Genomic DNA, 23677 nt, shown 5'->3' with positions numbered 1-23677 from the left:
GACCCACTGGCTCACATTGCTTCCTCCCAGGGAAAGTCACTGAGGTCCCTGGGGCCCTCCGCATGGGCTGGGAGCTGCTGTGTCTCCCTCATGCAGCCAGATAGGAGACAGGACTACTATCAGTGCAGACAGGCTCGTCCTGCGCTTGGCTGATACGCACTGGGGTTGGGCTGTGACTCAGGGTGAGGCCAGATCTGCCCCACAGTGGCATGGCAGGCTAGCATGGAATTCCCATGTCTGGCTTAGGCCTCCCCTGCCTGTGTACCAGCCACACTAACTGCCTTTATCCCTTCATAGCCACCTGGCAGAGGCCTCAAGCCTTCATGGCTCAGAGCAAAGACATCTCCAGGCTGTCCGTCCCCTAGGTCTCCTCCTCTGCTCCTCTCCCAAGCCCTTGCTCCTGAGAATGTGTCTCAGTTGTGCAGCTGGTTCTTACCAGCTCCAGCCCTCGTTCTCCACTGTATTTCAGGCTCCAGCACAGAGGTGGCTTCTGCGCCTGCCCTGACCACACTGGTTCAAAAAGCCTATGGCTACAGCTCCCCACACTCTTACATTCAGGCCAGTCAAACTTTGGCAGCACAGAGGAACCCTCTATCTCAGAGCCATTCTTACCTAGTATGAAGGCTACCACGTAGTTGGAGATCTGGCCCACGCCCACGATGACAAATAGCACGGTGAACATCTCCCAGTTGATGGAGAAAATCTGCAGGAAGCTGAAGCTGGTTTGCACAGCCATGGTCATGAAGAGAATGTTCTTCCTGCCAAACCTATAGAATACAGCACAACACAAAACAGGAGGGGTACAGGTTGCCGTGAGGCTCAAGGTGTCTCAAGCCCTGAGTCAGGTGTCACTGTGGACTTACTTTCTTCAGGGTTCTGACTCTCTTCCTGTCCTTCCTCCCAGCTGCCTCTTTGGTGAGGCCTCTGGCATCTATCTGCTCAGCAGGTACCTTCTAAGATGCTGAGCTTTGTTCTGGCAATATCTGTTGGGGGCACTGTAGTTGGTGGTCATGTTAATTTTACATTTTGGTAATGGAATGGGTAGAATGGACCGCAAGTGGGATCAGAACAGTTTCTGGCCCCATTTTCCAAACTCAGGTCTCCACTGTGGGCCTGTGGTGTCACTAGGCTTTGCGGGTTGGGGAGGGACAGACACTCCTCTGGGAAGCTTTCTCTAACACTGCCACTTAGCACTCCCACAGAACATTCAGGGGCCAGGGGAACACCTTTCCTCCAGCCTGTGAGCTCCACTAAGCCCCAAATCACCCTGGGCTAGCCACACGGCTGCAGTGTGCAGCCAGGGGCCCACTACGCAGTAGCAGTGAGACCACATTAGCACCTGCTGTCTAGCTGTTGGCTATCTGTGGACAGATCACATGTCCTCTGCCTCTGCCCCAAGTTGGTGGTGGGGCGGTGAGGACATTGGTGGTGGCAGCATCATGTTTTGTCAGAGGTTTGTGGAATGAGGACTCCACTTTCCAGTGGGGTCAGTAGACCCTCCCCACCCCTGGCCAAAGCCCTGGGAGTATGTGGCTGGTGCAGGCAAGGGGGCTGAAGGTGAGGTCAGGCCTGCTCCTATGACTGACTTCGTGGCCTGATGATCCCCCCTTTCTCTAGGTAATAAATTCTCAAGGTGCCTCATCCTACCCTTCATCCCTCCCAGTGTCCTTACCTGTCTGACAGCTGCCCAGACACAAAGGAGCCAATGAGCACGCCTACGAAGAACAGGGAGGTGGTGAGGGGCGTCCTCCAGTCTTCCTCACACACCAGGTTCCACTGCCGAGGAAGACACCATGAAGCGTGAGTCCAGCCCTCCAGCAGGCCCCAAACCCAGCCCAGCTTCAAGGGATTATTAGTATGGCTTCCAGGCCAGTTCTCCTTCCCTGTGCTAGGCTGTTGCCCTTAAGGTGCAAAGGGCATGGGCTTTGAAGCCCTGGGTTTGACCAGCCCATGCCCAATACTGGGGCAGGTAACCTGGGGATATCATTGCCCTCCCTGAGTCTCAGCTTTCTTTTCTGAAAGGGAGGGTGATGGCTCCTATGCTGCTTAGGTTACACTGCAAGGAGCAAGCTTAGGTAATCCTTAGCTGTGGAGCAGGGTGAAGCCAAGATGGCATTACTCCTTCAGAAGGTAGCTTAGCATGGAGGGAAAGGTTTGAAAGCCTTGAGGGGCAGGGCCGAGAGCATTGTCGGATACAAATTTCCTCTCCCTTATTGAAAAGTGCAAGTGTGCTTGGTCAGGAACAGTGTTTCACACCTATAATCCTAGCACTTTGGGAGGTTAAGGCGGGTGGATTGCTTGAGCTCAGGAGTTGGAGAACAGCCTGAGCAAGAGTGAGACCCCATCTCTACTAAAAATAGAAAAACTAGCTGGGCATCATGGCAGATGCCTGCTACTTGGGAAGCTGAGGCAGGAGCATTGCTTGGGTCCAAGAGTTTGAGGTTGTTGTGAGCTATGACGCCATGGTACTTGACCTCTCTACCTAGGGTGATAGAGTGAGTTTCTGTCTCAAGAAAAAAAAAAGTACAAGTGGTCCCAGGAGATGCGTGATTTTGTTTTCTGAATATGCTCCTCTGAAAAACTCTGTGGTACCTGGTCCACTCATATCTAGGCCAAGCTTGGGGTCTGATTTGGGGCCTCACTATGCTGGGACCCATTCCTTTTTTCTCCAAGGTTCCCTAGCTCCCTTTCCTATATTCCTTTTTTTACAACATAAAGAATTTAATATCTCAAATAACAAAAAGTCCAAAGATAAAGCAGTTGTAGCGGTGGTTAATTTGGAAGCACAGTTCAGATGCTTTCTCTCTGTATCCTGCAGTCCTCGGTGTGATGCCTTCATCCCCATGCTTGTCCTTTCAAAGTCATCAAAAGGCTGCTGCAGATCAGCTCCAAACATCCATCAGCACCTATCTTCACTGAGAAGCAGAAATGGGAAGAGGGAAAATACCTATCTTGTATCCATTTTGGGGGGGGGGGGCGGGGGGTAGAGACAGAGTCTCACTTTATTGCCCTCAGTAGAGTGCCATGGTGTCACACAGCTCACAGCAACCTCCAACTCCTGGGCTTAGGTGATTCTCTTGCCTCAGCCTCCCGAGTAGCTGGGACTACAGGTGCCCACCACAACACCCGGCTATTTTTTGTTGCAATTTGGCCGAGGCCAGGTTTGAACCCGCCACCTTTGTTATATGGGGCCGGCGCCCTACACACTGAGCCATAGGCGCTGCCCTCTTGTATCCATTTTTAAGAACAACAAAAATGGCCTGGTGCGGTGGCTCACGCCTGTAATCCTAGCACTCTGGAAGGCTGAGGTGGGTAGATTTCTTGAGCTCAGGAGTTTGAGACCACCCTGAGCAAGAGCAAGACCCCTGTCTCTAAAAATAGCCAGGCGTTGTGGAGAGTACCTGTAGTCCCAGCTGCTCAGGAGACTGAGGCAAGAGGATCACTTAAGACTGGGTGCCAGTGGTGCCTGTGGCTCAGCGGGTAGGGCGCTGGCCCCATATACCGAGGGTGGCGGGTTCAAACCCAGCCCCAGCGAAACTGCAACAAAAAAATAGCTGGGCGTTGTGGTGGGTGCTATAGTCCCAGCTACTTGGGAGGCTGAGGCAAGAGAATTGCCTAAGCCCCTGTGAGCTGTGTGACGCCAGCATTCTATCGAGAGCGATAAAGTGAAACTCTGTCTCTACAAGGAAAAAAAAAAAAAAAAAAGACTGGGTGCCGTAGCTCAGTGGCCAGGGTGCCAGCCACATGCACTGGGGCTGGCTGGTTTGAACACAGCGCGGCCCGCCAAACAAACAAAAAATAGCCAGGCATTGTGACCTGCGCCTATAGTCCCAGCCACCAGGGAGACTGAGGCAAGAGAATCACCCAAGCCCAAGAGTTTGAGGTTGCTATGAGCTATGGAGCCATGGCACTCTATGGCAAAAGAGTGAGACTGTCTCAAAAAAAAAAAAAAAAAATCCAAAAGCTCTCCATACTTCCCATTTGTCTCATTAGCTAGGAACCAGGATTTCACCCTCTGGGATAAGGGAAACACTTTATTCAATAGCACAAAGCAGCCATACACAGTTAAGACAAAAACAATAATAGCAAGGAAGGGAGAGTAAAATGGTTGATGGGCAGGCAAAGGAGAGTGTCTAACTCACATTCAAGTCCTATACACTGTACCTATTTTGTTTACCTTGAAGATTTCTATTTTGCTGTACTTCTGTGTCATTAGCTATTCCTGGGCCATTATGATTCTTTCAATTGATATGCTTTACATTGAATTTTTATATTTGGTAGATTCTTTCCTAAATTTATTTATTTTTTTCAAAATGTGGAAAAAATTTTCCAAATTATTTGAGAATCCTTTCCTATATTCTTATACCTCCTCTCCTTCCCACCCCGCCCTTCCAGAGGTCTGGTCCCTCCCATTCCCCAGGGCCTGTGTATTCTATTGCCCTAACAAGTCCCTGCTGGTGCGTCCATAAAGCCAGAGTTTTAGTTCCCAGCTCTTAACTTAAGTCATTTTGATAAAATCTCTAGGGAGATTTTAAATATTTTTCCATCAAGACTTTGCCTTAGGGATTGAGAGGTGGAAAGGAAAGAGAGTGGCTGTTAGATGTGAAGCCAGGCATTGTATGAGCAAAGTTAGGGGGCAGAACTGGCTACCTAATTTGCAGACCCAGTGCAAACTGAAAATGTGTTCAAAAACTATTAAGAATTTTGACAGTAATAGTAGAGGACTGAAACCAAGTGTGGGGCCTGATGAGACTGCTCAGGCTGCGTGCCCACGAAGCCGGCCCTGGTGGCGTGTTAAGTCTGGTTTTTGGGAGTATGCAGCAGAGGCAGGAGTCCTGAACTGGGGTACTGGGAAAGGACAGGGGAGGGTCAGCACCCCATTGCTCTCCTTTTTGGAGGCTGTGCAGCCACGGCTCTAGGTCCACTTCCCTCTCTGAAAAGGGTCCCAAGAAGCCCTGACAGCATCATGTTGCACAGGAGAGGGCCCTGTGCATGCAGTGGCCATTCATTCCAAGCCCATGAGAGGTGCTATCTGCCTTTGGAGATGCTGCTCACACCTAGCAAGGGAAGGTAGCTAGACCTCATGGCTCCCTGGGTTGGCTGTAGGGCTGGGGTCTCCCTTGCGGAGTTATTGTGCCCAAGGATTTTTTTTGGAAAGCTGTGAGGGGCCTGGTCTTAGGACACAGGATTGGCAGAAAAAGTTCCAGCTGGGGCTTATAGGGTTGGAGTCTGTTAAATCAGCTGCCAACTCGAAGAGAGACCCTTTACCAGAAAGAGCTGTTTCTAAGGAGGCCAGGCCGTGCTGGCCCCAGTCCCTAGGGGATTGAGAGACGTGTCTTAGGGCCCCCAATAGCCGAGGCTCTGAGAACTCCCTGTGGTTAATGGTGACATGGTAGGGCCAGTGAGAGATAATCTTTTCCTTGATAGGACAAAAACTGTTCTCATGGGTCCCTGGGTACTAGGGTACACACAGGCAAATAAGAATACACATACATTGTCAACTCAGAGGCCAATGGTGGATATCCTGGTTAGTGAGGAGCTGGCTGGCACTGTTTTGGGGTTGTGTTTCCCAGTCAACACTAATATTTTTAAAACATAGCTTACCTCCCACCCCCCACAGAGAGGGGGAATGTGGCAACCAGCTGGCCTCACCCAAGCTGCACAGGGGGAGGGTACTGGATGTGCCCTCCCAGGGTTACTGTGTCAATCCCACCCTCAGGGCTCAGACCAGTTGGGCTATGTGGCCTCCAGCTCTGCTTTAAGAAACAAAAATCCTGGTCACAAGGTAATCAGGCATGGATGGTCACTCTCAGCATAGAAGAATGTGCCTGTCACACCTCCCACCCGTAACAATAACAGGAATGACAACTGCAGTGTGGGGGGCACTCACTGAGTGCCTTGTATTATTCACAGAGTCTCAGAGTCGCCATGTGAGATGGGAATCCCTGCCATCCTCGTTTTACAAATGAGGAAACAAAGGCAGAGAGCAATGAAGCAACCAGCCCAAGTTTTCCTAGTGAATTAACTAAATGAATTGCTTAATCATTTATCACTGGCATTGAGCACCTGCTCCAGGCCAGGCTCTGTGTGAGGCACAGGAAAGACATGGTCCCTGCCCTCACAAAGCTCAAGGCCAAGCATACTTTACAGGACAGATCAGATGTGCACATGTGCATGCATGAGGCCAGCAGTCCTGGGTGGGGCAGGCTCTGTTCTGGGCCACTTGGCCCTTGTTCTCTGCCTAGAGAGGAAAAGAGGCACCCTCTCCTCATTGTCCTTCAACATATGGACAGAGTTCTAAAACCCGAATAATGTGTATCAGTCATATTTTAGATGACTAATATTCCCACAGTCTAGGCACACAGTGGAGGCTTGTTAAGCAGTTTGTTAACTGTTGATGAATGAATGTTGAACAATTAGGGATAACAGAAAATCAGTTTGGAAAATGTGTAGTTCTGGGTCTGGGGAGTATCACACACTGTACTTTGAAAATCACCCTCGGGTGGCTCCTGTGGCTCAGTCTGTAAAGCGCCGGCCCCATATACCGAGGGTGGCGGGTTCAAACCCGGCCCTGGCCAAACTGCAACCAAAAAATAGCCGGGCGTTGTGGCGGGTACCTGTAGTCCCAGCTGCTTGGGAGGCTGAGGCAAGAGAATTGCTTAAGCCCAGGAGTTGGAGGTTGCTGTGAGCTGTGTGAGGCCACGACACTCTACCGAGGGCCATAAAGTGAGACTCTGTCTCTCTAAAAAAAAAAAAAAAAAAAAAGAATTGAAAATCACCCTCAACCTTGAACTCTCCAAATAGCCAAAGTCTGGGAGTTTTAGCTTTTAGCAAAGCTGTAAAGGATCATAGAGATAAGTGTGGCTCCTCTGACCTGCATGGAACTGACAACTCTGGAAGGCAGCCTGGGATTGAGCAAAGAGCACAGGCATTCTTGGATTCTGCCACATCTGCCTCTGTGTCTTTAGGTCACTCATTCACCTCTGTCAGCTTGCTTCTTCATCTTCAGAGAGGTGACAGTAATACTCCCTCCTGGATTTGCTGTGCACATCGGACAGGAAATGTCAGCAGAGTGTCTGACATATTTCAGGCCTCATTACAGGGCAGTTGCTTAGTCTTGTGCCTCTGTCCTAGACAAAACCATGACTTGGAACGGCGTGCATGAGTAAGCAAAGCAGGTTACATTTAAACCTGACCAGGCAACAGAGACGCTAAGTAAAAGTTCTTCCATCCCATTACTAAAAACTAGAAAAGCTCTTACCACGAGGTATAAAATCCCTTTATAAATAGACTTCAATCCTAGAGATGATTGCGCATGAAAAATTAGCAACGGTCCATTTAAGAATAAATAGCTTACTATTGTGGCTTCTCATAGGCATCCTTCATTTCAGGGGAAAGAAACAAGTATTAGTTAGTTAATAATATTGGTAGAATATACATCTACCCTAGTTCCATCTTTATAACTGCATTGTGATTTAAAGCTGAGAATTTCTTGACCATCTGTAAAAACAAAAACAACAACAAAAAACTCTGCCTATTGAATTCTTTTTGCTTATCACAGCTTTGTTGGGATACAGTTTACATACCATAAAGTTACTATTTTAAAATGTAGTAAAGGATACTCCCAGAATTGTGCAACCACCAGCATTTTCTTTCTTTTTCTTTTTTTTTTTGAGACAGAGCCTCAAGCTGTCACCCTGGGTAGAGTGATATGGCATCACAGCTCACAGCAACCACAAACTCCTGGGCTTGAACGATTCTCCTGCCTCCATCTCCCAAGTAGCTGGGACTACAGGTGCCTGCCACAACACCTGGCTATTTTTTGGTTGCAGCTGTCATTGTTGTTTGGTGGGCCCAGGCTGGATTTGAACCCACCAGCTCAGGTGTATGTGGCTGGCACCTTAGCTGCTTGAGCCACAGGTGCTGAGCCACCACCAGCATTTTCTAATTTTATTTCTTTTATTTCTTCCTATTTGTTTCTCCTCCCTCCCTTCCTTCTCCTCCTTCCTCCCTTCCTTCCTTCCTTCCAAAGGGTCTTACTCTTCCAGTCTTGAGTTTAGTAGCATCATCATAGCTCACTGCAACCTCAAATCCTTGGGCTCAGTCTTCCAAGTAGCTGGGACTATAGACATGTGCCACCATGCCCTCCAAATTTTTCTATTTTTTATAGAGATGAGGTCTTGCTATGGTGCTCAGGCTGGTCTTGAACTCCTGGCCTCATGCAATCTTCTTGCTTTGGCCTCCCAAAGTGCTGGGATTACAGGCATAAACCACTGCACTGGGCCACATTATTTAATTTTAGATTTTTTTTTTTTTGTAGCGACAGAGTCTCACTTTACCGCCCTTGGTAGAGTGCCATGATGTCACAGGACTCACAGCAACCTCTAGCTCTTCGGCTTCCGCGATTCTCCTGCCTCAGCCTCCCAAGCAGCTGGGACCACAGGCGCCCGCCACAACGCCCGGCTATTTCTTGGTTGCAGTTCGGCTGAGGCTGGGTTTGAACCTACCACCCTCGGTATATGGGGCTGGCGACCTACTCACTGAGCCACAGGCGCCACCCAAATTTTAGATTTTTTTTTATCCGTGAAAGAAATCTCACACCCATTAGCAATTACTCCCCATTCTCTTCTCCCAGCCCGTGACATCCACTAATATACTTTACAAATCTATGAATTTGCCTGTTCTGGACATTTCATATAAATGGAAGCACACCATTATGTGGTCTTTTGTGATCAGCTTTTTTCATTTAGGATAATGTTTTCTAGGTTCATGGATCAATACTTCATTTCTTTTTATGGTTGAATAATATTCCATAGTATGGTTACACCACATTTTATTTATCTGTTCATTGATTGATAGATATGTTGGTTGTTTATATATTTTTTGACTACTATGAATAGTGCTGCTGTGAATATTCATATATAAGATTTTGTGTGGACATATGGTTTTATTTCTCTTGGGTATATACACAGTAGTAGAATTGTTGGGTCATATCGGCAAACCTATGCTTAACCTTTTGAGGAGCTCCCAATCTGCTTTCCAAAGTAGCTATACCATTTTATAATCCCAAAAACAAAGAATGAGGGTTTCAATTCCTCCACATCTCTATCAACACTTGTTATAATGTCTTTTAAATTTAATTAATTTATTCATTTATTTTCAAGACAAAGCCTCACTCTCTCACCCTGGGAGAGTGGCATGGCATCAACATAGCTCAAAGTAACCTCAAATTCTTGGGCTCAAGGGATCCTTTTGCCTCAGCCTCCCCAAGCAATTGGGACTATAGGTGTGCACTGCTATACCTGGTTAGTTTTTCTATTTTTAGTAGAGACAGGATTTTGCTCTTGTTCAGGCTGATCTCAAACAACTGAGCTCAAGCAATCCACCTGCCTTGGCCTCCTAGAGTGCTGGATTACAGGTGTGAACCACCACGCCCAGCCTCTTTTTAATTTTAGCTATCCCAATGGGTAAGAGGGGTATCTAACCCCAGATTAGTTTGAAGTTTAAAGAAAAGAAGAGGTATCTCATTGTGGGTTTATTTTTGTTGTTGTTGTTGTTGTTTGCACTTTTTTGGCCGGCCCCTCCAGTATATGGGGCCAGCGCTGTACTCCTTTGAGCCACAGGTGCCGCCCTCTCATTGTGGTTTTGATTTGCATTTCTCAAGTGACTAATGATGCTGAATATATTCTGCATTGAATCTGCAGATCAACTTGGAGAGTATTGCCATCTTAACAATACAAATCTGCTCCATGAACAAAATATGGGATTTTTCTTTGTTTAGATCTTTTAAAATTTCTTTCAATGACATTTTATAGTCTTTAATGTGTAAGTTGTGCAATTTTTTAGTTTAATTTATTCCTGAAGAGCTTTCTTTAGTATTTCTTGTAGGACAACTCTGCTAGAAACAAATTCAGTTTTTGTATATTTTAGAATGTCTTTATCTCATTTCTAAAAGATAATTTTGTTGGTGATACTATTTCACCAGTTATGGGGGCAGGTCTGTGGAGCTCCTCACACAGCCATTTTCAAAGTCTGAGAATTTTTTCAAGTGCTTATTTATTTGTATACCTTTGGAAAAATGTCTATTCTCCCAAATGGGCAAATGATTGTGCCTATTTTAAAATCAGGTTGTCTTTTATTGTTGAATTGTAAGAGTTTTTAAAATTAGTATATTCTGGATACAAGTCCTTTATCAGATACATAATTTGCAAATATTTTCTCTCATTTTGTGGATTGAGTTCTTTGTGCTATTAATTCTTCTACTTATATTTTCATTTATAAATAACTGAGCCAGGAGGCTTCTAAACCTTAAAATGTTCTCAGTATTGTTCTTTCTTTAAAGAATTCAGTGAAGAGGGGCGGCACCTGTGGCTCAGTGAGTAGGGCACCAGCTCCATATACCGAGGGTGGTGGGTTCAAGCCCAGCCCTGACCAAACTGTAACAAAAAAATAGCTGGGTGTTGTGGTGGGTGCTACTCGGGAGTCTGAGGCAAGAGAATCGCCTAAGCCCAAGAGCTGGAGGTTGCTGTGAGCTGTGACACCACAGCACTCTACTGAGGGCAATAAATTTGGACTCTGTCTCAAAAAAAAAAAAAGAAAAGAATTCAGTGAAGAGGTCTTTGGTCATTGGAGGCTGAACCAAAGTGAGTTTGAGTGAAAGATGGGAATGGGAGCAGAAGGGGCACTCAGGGACTTAGCGTGGCCTCTTGAATCCTGGCATTAGAGCCACCACAGCTCTACCAGGCTCCACTCTAAGGACATGAGCAAGTGGCATGGGGTCTGTGCCAGCCCTTTAGCACTAACGGAAGGCTCAGGAAGGTGCCACTGTAAACCTGCCTCCTGGTCTTGCAAACACTGAGCAGGAACTACCAGCCTTAGGGTATCTGGGGTCTTGCCAGAGCATGTGGGTCAATCCAGCCTTTCCCTAGGACCCATTCTTTCCACACCATCTTTGGTGCAAATGGGGATCCTTGCCTTCCTTTTGGGTTCAGGAGGATGCTTTAGATAGCAAAGCAGATCTGCGTTAGCCTTAAACATAAATTGAATGCAGCCTATTATAAGGGAGGAATTACAATCCTTCTAGAGGCCCAAGGCACCAGCAGCTCCTTCTGACCAGCTCTGCCAAGACACTCTGTTTGAGGGTTCTGTTGCTGCCCACCAAGAGAAACGGACAAAGTCTATTTATCCAGAAGCTTGGCAGGAGGTGCAGGTGAAGCAGCTCTGAACAAAGACACAGTCTGAGATCCTGGTGTCTGTTGTCAGAGGAACACACAGCTGAGAGGCAACAGGCAAACATTTTGGGGTGTGGCAGCTGATAAACAAACAGGGAAGCAGGGCCTGGCCAGATCTGGGGGAAGCCCCTGAGTCTCTTCCATCTGTTTATTTTTTTGGCAAGATCTGCTTTCTAAAGCCTTGACTGGGAATAAAAGTCTCAAGGGTAGTGGCTGGAGACAGAGGCCCTCACACTTTACCCACTTTGGAATCTGCCAGATTCCAGAGGGCTTTTCTGACTGTGGACTTGGCTGAGCACAGTTAAGATTAATATCCAGACTATCTTGACAACCAAGCTGCAAGTCTCTGTGCCAGTAAGCAATGTCTCTGCCTATCACCTGAAGTTTTCTCCTTTGTCAGAGCCCACCCACCCCTGGGGGAGGAGACACATCCTTAAGAGCAGCTGGATAATGTCCCACACAGTGGCCAGGCACGTGCTAGGTTTAGTCTGTCCCATTATTCCCTTGCTCACTGCTGGGAACCTAGCACGTGCCTGACCACTATGTGGGACTTTACAGTGCTTCCCAGCAGCTTGCTGTTAGCAGGGATGAGGCCTTCATTGTTCCTCCATATTTCTGGCCCACCTTTGGGTACTGGTGTCCACGCTCTGACTCTGGGTCCCAGGAAAGGTGGCACAAGGCTAGCAGAGGTCCAGGCCCTTCGTTAGAGGCTCTACCTGCCTAAGGGCATAGCCACCAGCACCTCTACCCATAGGCTCCTAGATGATGCAGCCAGCTGCAGAAAAGGACAGAAGTGTATATAGTGTGGCAACAGCCCTGTCTCACACAACTGTGGCCTGCTAAGAAGGCCAGTCCTCAGAAGACAAGGTTCCCCCAGGGCCTCTGGAGCATGAGACCTAGAAAAATTGATGTCCATCTCAGAGGTGACTGCCTTAACTTTTCCCAGCTCATGGTCTGATGGGGTCAGGCTACCTAATGAGGGTCCATGGGAAAAGAGAAAATACTTGAGGCCAAGGTCAGCCCATGCTTAGACCCTGGCCAGGAGCCAGGCTCACCTCTGTGTTTGCCCTGTGGTCCTGCTGATGAAGCAAAGCCTCCTAGTAGGGCACTTGCTGCCCTTCCCACTCCATTAGCCTCAGAGCAGAAGGCCTCTCAACTTGCTCACAGGTATGGGCTCTGCTCACTGGGGTCTTGGCGCAGTGAAGGGCCAGGCCCATGGAGACTGAGGTCTGACCACTATGGAAGGTCTCAGTGACAAGTACCTCATCATTAGATAGGCTGGGATGCTTGGTGCCCCTTCTTCTCCCAATAGAAGTTTCAATCTTTTGTATGTATACCATAGAATATTATTCAGCCATTAAAAAGATGGAGACTTTATATCTTTTACATTAACTTGGATGGAGTTGAAATATATTCTTCTTAGTAAAGTATCTCAAGAATGGAAAAATAAATATCCAGTGTACTCTATACTAATATGAAATCAATATATAAATAATTACATGTTCCTAAGAACAATAAAACACTATTATAGTCCAATTCGGGGATAGAGGGAAGGGGGGAGGGAGGAGGACATATGGCAGGAGGGAGGGCAGGAGGTGGAATCTCAGCTAATGTGCACAGTGTGAGGGTGGGTAACACGCCCCCTGGGTGAGGGGCTCTTCTACAAATGGAACTTTACCCTGGAAGTGAGAACAATTGTACCCTCGTATTAATTTGAATGAAGTGGTGAAGAGGAAGAAGAAGAAGAAGAAGAAGAAGAGGAGGAGGAGGAGGAGGAAGAAAGATGTTTCAATCCCAACCCAGACCCCACCAGCCCCTACTCCTGTTTCTGCCCAGCTGCAGCCCTAGGGAAATCTTCACTACTAGATACGCCTGCCCCATGCTCCCAGGCCTGGCATTAGAGACAGATGAAAAACCTTACCCTGGATTTTATTTTCATTATTATTATTATCATTTTTGAGACAGAGTCTCACTATGTCGTCTTATAGAGTGCTGTGGCGTCACAGTTCCCAGCAACCTCAAACTCTTGGGCTTAAGCGATCCTCTTGCCTCAGCCTCCCAAGTAGCTGGGACTATAGGCGCCTGCCACAATGGCCAGTTATTTTTTTGTTGCAGTTGTCATTGTTGTTTAGCTGCCCCAGGCCGGGTTCAAACCTGCCAACCTTGGTGTATGTAGCTGGTGCCATAACCAATATGTTACAGGAGCCGAGCCATGGATTTTATTATTAAAAGGAAAAATAACTTGCTTCCAGCTGGAACAACTAGAACAACAAAATAAATACGGATAGTATTAGATTATAACTATGGCATAAAATAAATTTGCATGAAGTTCAATTCATAAATGTAGAAGGAATGTGGGAAATGCAAAGTCATCATTAGACAAACACCATAGTAATACATAGTTATGGTTGTTTCAGTCAAGTCTAGAGATGAATGTTAAAATCAGTTGGTAAAAATGTGAAGAGATAGAGGATTTTGTATAATCGAGAAGCATCTCCCTTAAGGTATTTATTAATTATGGAGGGAAACATAATAACTAGATAGTGGAGAAATCTAGCAGACACCAACTTAACCAAATGGTCAAGGTTAAGGTCACCAGTAATAAGATATATTGACATCGTGTGCCCTCTGTTATGACGGCCTAAGGATATATCATCTGTAATATTTTAGCCAAAAGTGCATAACTCAATCTAAATACGAGAAAAATCACACAAACCAAATTGAGGGACATTCATTAAAAAACTCATAAAAAAATCAAGGTCATGAAAGATAAGTAAAGACTGAGGAACAGTCAGAGATTGGAGACTAAAACATGACAAGTAAATACAGTATGGAATTCTGATTTGAATCCTAAAAGAGAAAAAGGACATTAGTAGAAAAACTGGTGGAATTTGAACAGGGTCTGTAGTTTAGTTAACACTTTCGTAACCAATGTTAACTTCCTGGTTTTGATAAAGGGATTACGGGTATTTGAATTATTAACATCAGGAGGAAGCTTAGTGAAGAGTATCTATTGGCTCGATGCCCGTAGCTCAATGGTTAGGGCGCCAGCCATATACACCGGGGCTGGCGGGTTTGAACCTGCCTGGGCCTGCTAAAACAACAATGACGATTGCAACAAAAAAATAGCAGGGCATTGTGAGAGGCATGTATAGTCCCAGCTACTTGGGAGGCTGAGGCAAGAGAATCACTTAAGACCAAGAGTTTGAGGTTGCTGTGAGCAGAGACACCACAGCACCCTACCAAGGGTGACATAGGGAGACTCTGTCTCAAAACAAAGCAAAAAAAAAGGAAGAGTATATATTAACATTCTGAACTATCTTCATAAAATTTCTCAAAATCAAAAGTTAATTTAGAATAAAATTAAAAAATAATTTGATTCTTACAACTCCATAGGACAAATAAACTGGACAACACCATCAGGTCCTGTAGTAAAAACTATCTTAAACTACATACATGTATGCATACACAGGCAAATGGACTCACTAAAATCCCAACCCAGACACCAGATCCTACCTCTTGGTATACGAAAGGCATTTCCAGAGGAAAACATTCCATCCTTGGGTTCTTGGCTGTGGAAGGGTTAGGGGCACAGAGTTTAGGCAGGCTTCTCTGTCCTTAAGGGAATGCCCATCAGGAGATACTGGCCCAGGTGCAAGGCAGAAATACCTGTATTGCATCAGCCAGGATGCAGAGAATCTGCCTAGTGGTCTTGAGCCTGATCTTGTCAGGGAACTAAGGCCATTCTTTTTTTTTTTTTTTTTAGATAAATGACCTTCATTTATTCAGCAAATATATTCTGGACACTTTGCCTGCTAGGCATTTTGTTAGAGGAGAGGCATATAGTAACAAATAGGACGGATCCCTTCTCTTTAAGCTTACACATTAATGGAGAAAGCACACAGATGTATGGTTACACAATACGAACATATATATACAATGTATTTTTGTGTATATGTGAAAATAGAGGTATACAGAGCTTCTAGAGAAGTACAGAAGCTGAGTGTGGTAGTTCATGCCTATAATCCCAGAAGCTCAGGAGGCTGAGGTGGGAGAATGGCTGGAGGCCAGGAGTTCAAGGCTAGTCTGGGCAACATAGTGAGAACACTGTCTCTAAAAAAAGGGGGGGGAAATTTAGTCAGGTGTGGTGGTACATACCTGTATCCCCAGCTACTTGGGAGGCTGAGGCAGGAGAATAGCTTGAGCCCAAGAGTTTTAGGTTGCTGTGAGCAATGATCATGCCACTGCACCCCAGCCTGGGTGACAGTGTGAGACCCCATTAAAAAAAGAAGCACAAAGTAAGGCTGCTAGGAGGGTGCCTTGCTGCAGCCTCGGGAATACTTGGTAAAACTGTGGTTAAAAACTACAGATGCAGGATGGGTGCAGTAGCTCATGCCTATAATCCTAGAGGGAATTCTGGGAGACTAAGGCCATTCTTAACACTGGCTCTGGCCAAGTCAGCATGGATTTGGACCTACGTCCTGTTCTTTGCGCCGAAGGCAAGGAGGGTGTTGAGGTCCTGCCCCCACCACTCCTCACCACACACCTATGACTCTGTGTTGGCCACCAAGTGATGGAGCAGAGAGCATGATCTTACTGAAATCTCCCAACAACTCAGATGATGTGGGCACTCTTATTATCCCCATGAAAAATTGTGACAAAATACGCACAACCTAAAATCAATCACTTTTTTTTTTTTTCCACTCAGGCTGGTATGCAGTGATGTTTGTAGCTCACTGCAGCCTTGAGCTCAAAGCTAGAGTTCAGGTGACCCTCCTGCCTCAGCCTCCTAAGCAGCTGGGACTATAAATGAATGACACTACACCTGGCTCCTTCCTTCCTTCCTTTCTTCCTTCCTCCCTCCTTCCCTCCCTCCCCCCTTTCTTTCTCTCTCTCTCTCTCTCTCTTTTTTTTTTGAGACAGAGTCTCACTATGTCACCCTCGGTAGAGTGCTGTGGTATCACAGCTCACAGCAACCTCAAACTCCTGGGTTTAAATGATTCTCTTGCCTCAGCCTCCCAAGTAGCTGGGATTACAGCCGCCCACCACAATGCCTGGCTATTTTTTGTTGCAGCTGTCATTGTTGTTTAGCTGCCCCAGGCTGGGTTCTAACCCGCCAGTGTATGTGGCTGGCATGGTAACCACTGTGCTATGGATGCTGAGCCATCTTTCTCTCTTTCTTTCTGTGAGACAGTATCTTTCTATGCTGCCCAGGCTGGTCTCAAACTCATAGCTTCAAGTGATCCTCCCATTTCAGCCTCCCAAAGTACTAGGATTATAGGTGTAAGCCACCCTGCCTGGACCATCTTAGTTACTTTTAAGAGTATAGTTCAATAGCATTCACATTGCTGTATAATCAATCTCCAGAACTCTTTCCATCTTACAAAACTGAAACTCTATGCCCATTTAACAACAGCTCCCCATTCCTCCCTTCTTCCAGTCCTTGGAAACCACCTTCTACTTTCTACCACTGACTACTCCTCACAACTCATATAAGTAAAATGATACAATATTTGTCTTTCTTTGACTGACTTATTTCACTAAGCATAATATCCTCACGGCCCATCCATGTTGTAGTATGTGATTATGTGTCTGAATTTACTTCCCTTTTCAAGTTGAATAATATTCCATTGTATGTATATATCACATTATGTTTAACATTGATTTACTGATGAACTTTGAAGTTGCTTTTACCTTTGACTAATGTGGAATAATACGATATGAACATGGGTATTTCTATTTTTAGTTTTTTTGAGGGACCATCATACCATTTTCCATAATGATCTCACCATCTTACATTCCCATCAGCAATGCACAAGGATTCCAATTTTCCCACATCCTTACCAACACTTGTTATTTTCTATTTTTTGATAGTAGCCATCCTTAAAGGGATGAGGTGGTATCTCATTGTGGTTTTTATTTGCATACCCTAGGGATTAGTGATGCCAGGCATCTACGAATATGCTTGTATCCTCAATTTATAGATAAGGAAACTGAGACTTTGAACAGTGATGTAACCCTGCATCAAGTCAGCCAGGTGGTTGGTGGTAGAGTCAAAACTGGCCCTCAAATCAGTCTGACTGCAGAATTCCTTGTGTGACCACCCCTCTGGGGAGAGCCACCCCCATGCTGCTCACCTTGATGCTGGCTTCCCTCCCTCTCACTCCTAACCATTACTGCCCAGCTGCCTTTTATGTCATTTCCACCACCCAAAAAGGAAGTAAGGAAGGGAAAGCCTGCTGAAAAAGGCAAATCCTGGTGTCTGTGTGAGTTTGTGAATACATACATCTCTGCAGGTGTCCCTGTAAACACATGGGCAAACTTGGGTAGCTATAGATTTGGAGGCCACTATCTCCCCCTCACCCCATCCTGAGGTGAACAAGGGGAAAGCAAACAGATGGGTCCAGATGTCAGGAAGGGCTGCAGCCAGTGGACTTATCTTCCATCTCAAGTGCTGATGACACTTCAAGTAATTAAGGTAGGATGATCTGGCCCCAGTCTTAGATGCTCCCAGGCCAGGCAATATGTAGGAACGGGTGAGCATTAGCAGCCCTGCTAGAGGGTCAAAGCCAGAGAAACACAGCCACCTCAGGGTACAGGACAGGCACAGTGCTGATACTGATGGGAAGGAGTGTCTGAAGGAGGTCCACAGGCTGAGCCCACTTTCCACAGGTCCTACAGACTTCTCAGCCACCATGCCTGGCTGGCCACCATTCTATTGCAGAGGTGACTTCCACAGCTTCCTTACTGGTCTTTTTGCTTTTCAGAGCAGCTAGAGTAAGCTCTTTCTAAAAACATGCATCTAGCCTTGCTTAGAACCCTACTATTTCCTTGCTGTCCTCACTAGGAAAGTCAACCCCTCAATGTACACACAAGGTCCACTAAGAACTAGCCAGTTCGGACATTTCTAGATTCATCTGTCATCCTTTGAACTCCAGCCACTCTGATCTATGGGAGTTCCATTCCCAGAATCTGCCATGCCCTTTGCCTAGATAGGTCCTACTTACAATTTCAGACTCAGCTCAAATTTTATCACTCCTTCTTGGAGCGTTTTCTTACCTTATTGTCCCATAGAGAGGGTAATTTATTTATCTCAAGTCACATAGCAATCAAGCAAAGATTTGAAATTTGGTTCCGGAACTCTAATACTAACCGGGGTTGGTGTTAGCCCTCTCTAACACAGCCAGTGTGCTCCACAGGCATCTGAGCTCCTGAGAGCAGACTCCATGCCTCAGAAGTTTACACCCTGGTGCCAGTACAAGGCCAGACACAATGTCTGATGATTGCCACATTGCACTGAAGGAAAGGGATAAAGGACCAGCAGAGGCCACTCTTAGGTTTCTCTTGGGAGGAACATAGAGCAGAGGAGGGTCTAGAAGTCAGGAAATCCTACCTGCCTGATCAATAGTAGGAAACTAGTCTGAGAGGATTTTCCCCCTGAAAATGAGGGGGTGATCTGAGCCAGCATCTCCTGGTCTTTACCAGATATGAAGTAGGAAAAATGGGGGGTTGAGGATTGGGGGAGTGTGTCCTGATTCTTGGAACTTAGAAGCCTTGCCACCAACCCCTTAGGATGCTAAGGGGGTAGCAGCACCAGCCAGAGCCCCTGCTCACCAACTGGCCCTGTGTTCAGAGAAGTCTTCATGAGTTCGCCTTCCCACCAGTGCCTTGGGTCCAGGGTTATGCCTTCTGTTCTTCCTTCCACCCAACAAGCACCAGGTGGCCCTTTGATTCTTTTTGGAGAAATTGGGGCCTCAAGTCAGGACCCCAAGCTATGCCAAGAAGGTATGGGGCAGAGCAGTGCACATCCTGGTACCTCCAGAAGTCTATGGCCAGGGTACAGGCCAGACCTGCCGCTGCCCTGCCCAGTAACAAGGCCTTTCTCTGGGTCTGCATCTCAGCTCAACAGAGTCGCTCACACCCCCTCCTCCCATCCCTGGTAGGAAGGTGACTCAGGCAGTACTTTGGGCAGCCTGGGGTTGGGCTTCCCTAAGGGCAGCATCTAGGCTCTTGAGAAATTTCATCTATTGTGAAACTCTGAAGGGAAAAGACAGTTGGTGACAACTCCCTTTCTCTTTTCTGGACAGAGACGATTCAGGAATAAGCCTCGAGTGAGCTGTGCCCTGGAGGGTGCACACCTGTTACTAGACGCACAACCAGGCAGGTTTGAGGGGGTGAGCCGCTGGCTCAGGCCCTGCAGGGAGTGAGTCTCAGGGGGCTGACACAGAGGGTCGCTCACTTCCCGTCCCTGCCTCTGCCCCAGTGGGGACTCGCACCCACCTCGGTCACGATGGTGGACAGGTAGACGTCCTGGCTGAACTCCCAGCCATCCAGGCAGTTCTCCTGCTCCAGCTGCTCCAGGTCCACGTCGCGCCCCGGCTCCAGCCCGAGCGCTGAGAAGTTGGCGATGGTGGCGAGCCGGTAGCGGCGGCAGCTGTGGGGCACCTCGCGACCTTCCTGCAGCCGCACGGGGATACTGTGGTTGCGCCAGGCGCTGCTCAGGTTTGCGGTGCTCGGCACCCGGCAGTGGTGCTCCGGGGTCCCCGCCAGGAACACTACCGACATACCATTGAAGCCGTTGGGGATGATGCTGGCGCTGAGCAGGAAGAAGATGAGGCGCTGGAAGGGTCCCCACTCGCCAAGGAAGGCGGTCGCCTCGTCGTAGTCCCGCATGCTTCCCGCCACTACTCTGCAGCTTGCAGTAAGGGGTGGTAAGGGTGTTCTCCGGACAGTGTCTTGCGTCTGGGGCATCTCCCACGTGTCAGAACGTTCCCGGGTGTCCGGCAGACTGGGGCGCGCTGCCGGAGACCGTTCCCGGGGAAACCGGCCGCGGGTGTTGGAGCGTTCCCAGGAGCTCCGAGCAAAGCTCGATGCCACAGCAGACTCGGGACCACACCCCCATCCCAGGCTAGTCGCTGGAGAGGGCAGGGCGGCCGGGTCGGCGGGGGCGGGGCTTCTCGCTGTCCCCGCCTGGTGCTCCGGTGCGCCCAGCTGCAGACCCAGCCGGGGCTTCAGGCTGGTTCAGCTGTGCCGCCTGCGAGCGCGGGAGGAAGCTCTGCTCCCGAGCACTGAGTTGTTTCCTGATAGCCCAAGCGCTGATTCCCGGGACCTGGGCCCCACGTGGGAGGTCGGAGAGCAAGGTCTTGGAAAGGTCGGCCCTCGGCCTTCTCTATCCGCGTGGCCCCAGCCCTTGCCCCGGGCAGGGTTCCCTCCGCTGCCCTTTCGGATCCGGAGTTTAGGCGACCACACGCGGAGCGCGGCCCAGCTCCGCAAGGCAGCCGGTTTCCGGGAAACTCCTGAGGGCAGCGGGGAGACAGGAGCGCGCCCTTTCTCCTGGCACCCTGAGCAAGTAGCTGGCACCAGCCGGCAGGGAGCTCACTCCCCACCAGTCCTAGGAGTGCTCGATTCAATCCCCAGCCTACGGCGCCCGGAGAAGCGTCCTCAGGACTGCCAGGAGCCTCACCTTAAAGAGGGGGAACAAGCCCAGAGTCTGGAAGGGATTAGCAAGGTTACCAAGCGTCAGAGATAGACCCAGACCGAGGGCAGCGTCTGGGGCTACCAGTTGTCCCGGATCGTCCTGAGTTCCTTCTGGGGCGTCTACAGAATATTTCAACACAGAGCCTGCCTGCCTATTGCAGAAGCACAGTCATGGGGGCGCTGCTGTCACCTCGCCCGGGTTCTGATTTTGATCCCCTAGCTCTCCTCTCAGTCCTTTTATCTGGGCAGGCTGCCAGACCCTTTTCAGACTGGAAGGACTTCTGTTGGCAGAAGGGCCCGCCCCCAGTCCAGGAACAGAGGGAGGGACGGAGGAGGGGAACGCTCTATTTGGCGCTCGGATCTGGCAGGGTACCCAAAGCAGGAACTATGCCTCCTTCCAAATGCCACATTTTGTTTGCTCAGTGCCCAGATCTGAGGTCCTTCTGCTATTGTGTGAGCTAGCCTGGGGCTAGAGCCTGAGTCTTGGGGTTCATGAGGCAGATGAAATTGATGGGCTGAAGAACCTACCTCTTTGGAGGTTTTGCCCAAGTGTGTTTACTTCTCTAGTCCCGGATTAGAGGCCAAAGGACATTTCAGAAATGATGTAAAGATGCCAGAACTTGCTTGGCAGAGTATTGAAGGAGTCAAAAGCTCAGGAGGATGAGAATGTTAGATTGTAGTTGTCATGTAAGAGCAGAGAACCTGCCACCAAACTATCTTCACAAGGAAAGTCACAGCACACTCTCCTCACTAAGACAACACAAAGCGTAAAGGTGAGGAATCTCTAGTGTCAGTGGGGATGAAAGAGATCTTTATTTCCTGCAGGCAGGAGGCAGATTGTCCTGGAAATCAAGCCCAGTATTTAATTGTAAGGGTGGAAGAGCCACAAAAAAGGCTCTCTGCACAGCCTTGCTGGGTCTGCAGATTGTATAGGGATCACAAATGATCCCATTCTGTGTTCCAGGGTTTTGTGTGTTTCCTATCAGGGTCATGACTTTGTCATGGGAGACCCATCAAAGCTGTGCATAGAGCCTTTTTTTGTGGCTCCCCCACCCTTACAATTAAATACTGGGCTTGATTTCCAGTACGATCTGCCTCGTGCCTGCAGGAAATAAAGATCTCTTTCAGGCTGCCATGGAGGCCTCCTGGCTTTCACAGGGAGCCTTGATTTAATAGCTGGCTGACTGAGCTTGTCGTCTTCTTTGTTTGGGGCTTCTCAAGCAATTAACAAAAGCCAGTCAACTCTACAATTCTGATAATCACCATTCTTCTCATATGTTCTAAAAACCATAATCAGGCTTTCCCATCTTTGCCACTATGCAATTTGGGGCAAGAAATTCTTTGTTGTGGGGGACTATCCTGTGCATTTTGGCATGTTTAGCAGCATCTCTGGCCTCTACCCACTAGACTCCAGTAGCACATTCCCCTAGTTGTGATAATAAAAAATGTCCCTAGGTAGGTGTCATGGCAGGCACTTGTAGTCCCAGCTACTGGAGAGGCTAAGGCAAGAGGATGGCTAGAATCCAGGAGTTTGAGGTTGCTGTGAACTATGAGGATGCCATAGCACTCTACCCAAGGTGATGGAATGAGATTGTCTCAAAAAAAAAAAAAAAGGAAAAGTCTCCAGATATTGCTAAATGTCTCCTGGAGGGATGGGGGTATAAAGCTGCCCCAGTTGAAACAAAACAATGCTTCACCTTCCACTTGGATCTCAATCTAACCTACCATGGATAAGGGTCTTGGTAAGTGATGCTACTGTATGCCAGGGGTTATTACTGTCCCCTTTCCAGCGGCAATGGAGTCCTTATCTCTTAGAGGTGAATGATCCCTTCCTTGCAGGTCTAGGGCCACTCCTGATAGCAACTGTTTTAGCCTGGGTTTCTTCCTGAAGACAGAGCCTGAGTCAAGGTGTGTGTGTGTGATTTATTTGGGAATGAATCTACAGGAACAGTAGTAAGTGACCGGGAATATAAACCAAGGCAGAAGGGAAGCCAGCGTAAGTGCAGAGGTTCAGACCAGCCCATGGAGCTGCAGGCACCCTTCTGCCTTCCTTGTCCTCGCTCTAATATTATGCTCCAGTTCCTGCGTGGAATTACCCTGGGCAGAGTGGTAGGAATGTGTCTGGCTCAGAACTATGACATCCCAAGCCTGGATAAAACACTTGAAGGAAATTTAAAAGGACTTGAGTGCTAAGAAGAAACTCCCTAGATCATAAGACTGACTCCAGCCTTCTGGATACACCGATTCTCTTGCTCTTGAGAGCCTCCTTTATCCTTTGAACTGAAAGCTTTTGTTTTCATCTGTAGCCTCAGCAATGTTCTTCTCTTCTAGGCCCTGTGTTGCCTTAGAGCAAAAATGGGGCCACAAGTGAAGACACACCCTTCCTTACATTTACAACATCCTCACCTCTTTCACATCCTCCTTCCAGCTGCTTGAGAGATTCCAAAGAATTATGGCACTAAATTAGTAAACATGTACTTTGTAGTCTCTCCTTTGTTTTTTGGAATTTTTACTACCTTTTGTCAAAAGAAGAATTGATGTTTTGTACAGCTGCTCACATACAAATAATGCTGATTTCCACAGTTTTACAATCATAATAGATGCTTGCTAAACATTTCTTACTAAATCATGTTTTGAAATAGCTAAAATTAATGTTTAGAAGCTAAGAAAAAGAAAGAAGAAAAAGAATGTGGTATCAGGTTGTTTACAGCTGTGTGAAATTGGCGAATACATCTTTGGAATGTCTAAGTTCTAGAAGTAGGGAATATTTAGGTCTGGATTAGGGACATATATTTGGGAGTGGTCATAACTGTAGAGTTCCTGAGGCCCTAGGCATGGATATAGTTACCAGGAAGCAGGACTGGCCCACAAAAACAATGAGAAATCTGGATACCCAATAGGGATAAGCAGAAATCTGCTGTGGAGATGACTTCAGGAACTGTGAAGTTGAAGGATTTGTGTGGGGCCCT

The 23677-nt window shown here is 47.6% G+C and overlaps 1 protein-coding gene and 1 pseudogene across 2 annotated transcripts in view; one reads left to right on the top strand and one right to left on the bottom strand.

The window, feature by feature from the left end:
* The window catches only part of SLC22A4 (solute carrier family 22 member 4), a 57102-nt gene extending 36340 nt beyond the window's left edge, over positions 1–20762 (bottom strand). For both annotated transcript variants that reach the window (XM_053566931.1, XM_053566932.1), the window contains exons 1-3: positions 19512–20762; positions 1673–1776; positions 613–767 (exon numbers count right to left, since the gene is read on the bottom strand). In XM_053566931.1, the coding sequence (XP_053422906.1) occupies positions 613–767; positions 1673–1776; positions 19512–19982 (730 nt within the window). In that variant the 5' untranslated portion in view covers positions 19983–20762. The remainder of the gene's footprint in view (positions 1–612; positions 768–1672; positions 1777–19511) is intronic.
* A 947-nt stretch (positions 20763–21709) lies between these two features.
* On the top strand, positions 21710–22923 carry LOC128568937 (short transmembrane mitochondrial protein 1-like; annotated as a pseudogene).
* The last annotated feature ends 754 nt before the right edge of the window (positions 22924–23677 follow it).

Source organism: Nycticebus coucang, chromosome 17 (assembly GCF_027406575.1).
Source record: "Nycticebus coucang isolate mNycCou1 chromosome 17, mNycCou1.pri, whole genome shotgun sequence".
NCBI lineage: Eukaryota > Metazoa > Chordata > Mammalia > Primates > Lorisidae > Nycticebus > Nycticebus coucang.
Note: the sequence above shows the minus strand (reverse complement) of the source record. Positions and strands in the feature narration are given on the sequence as shown.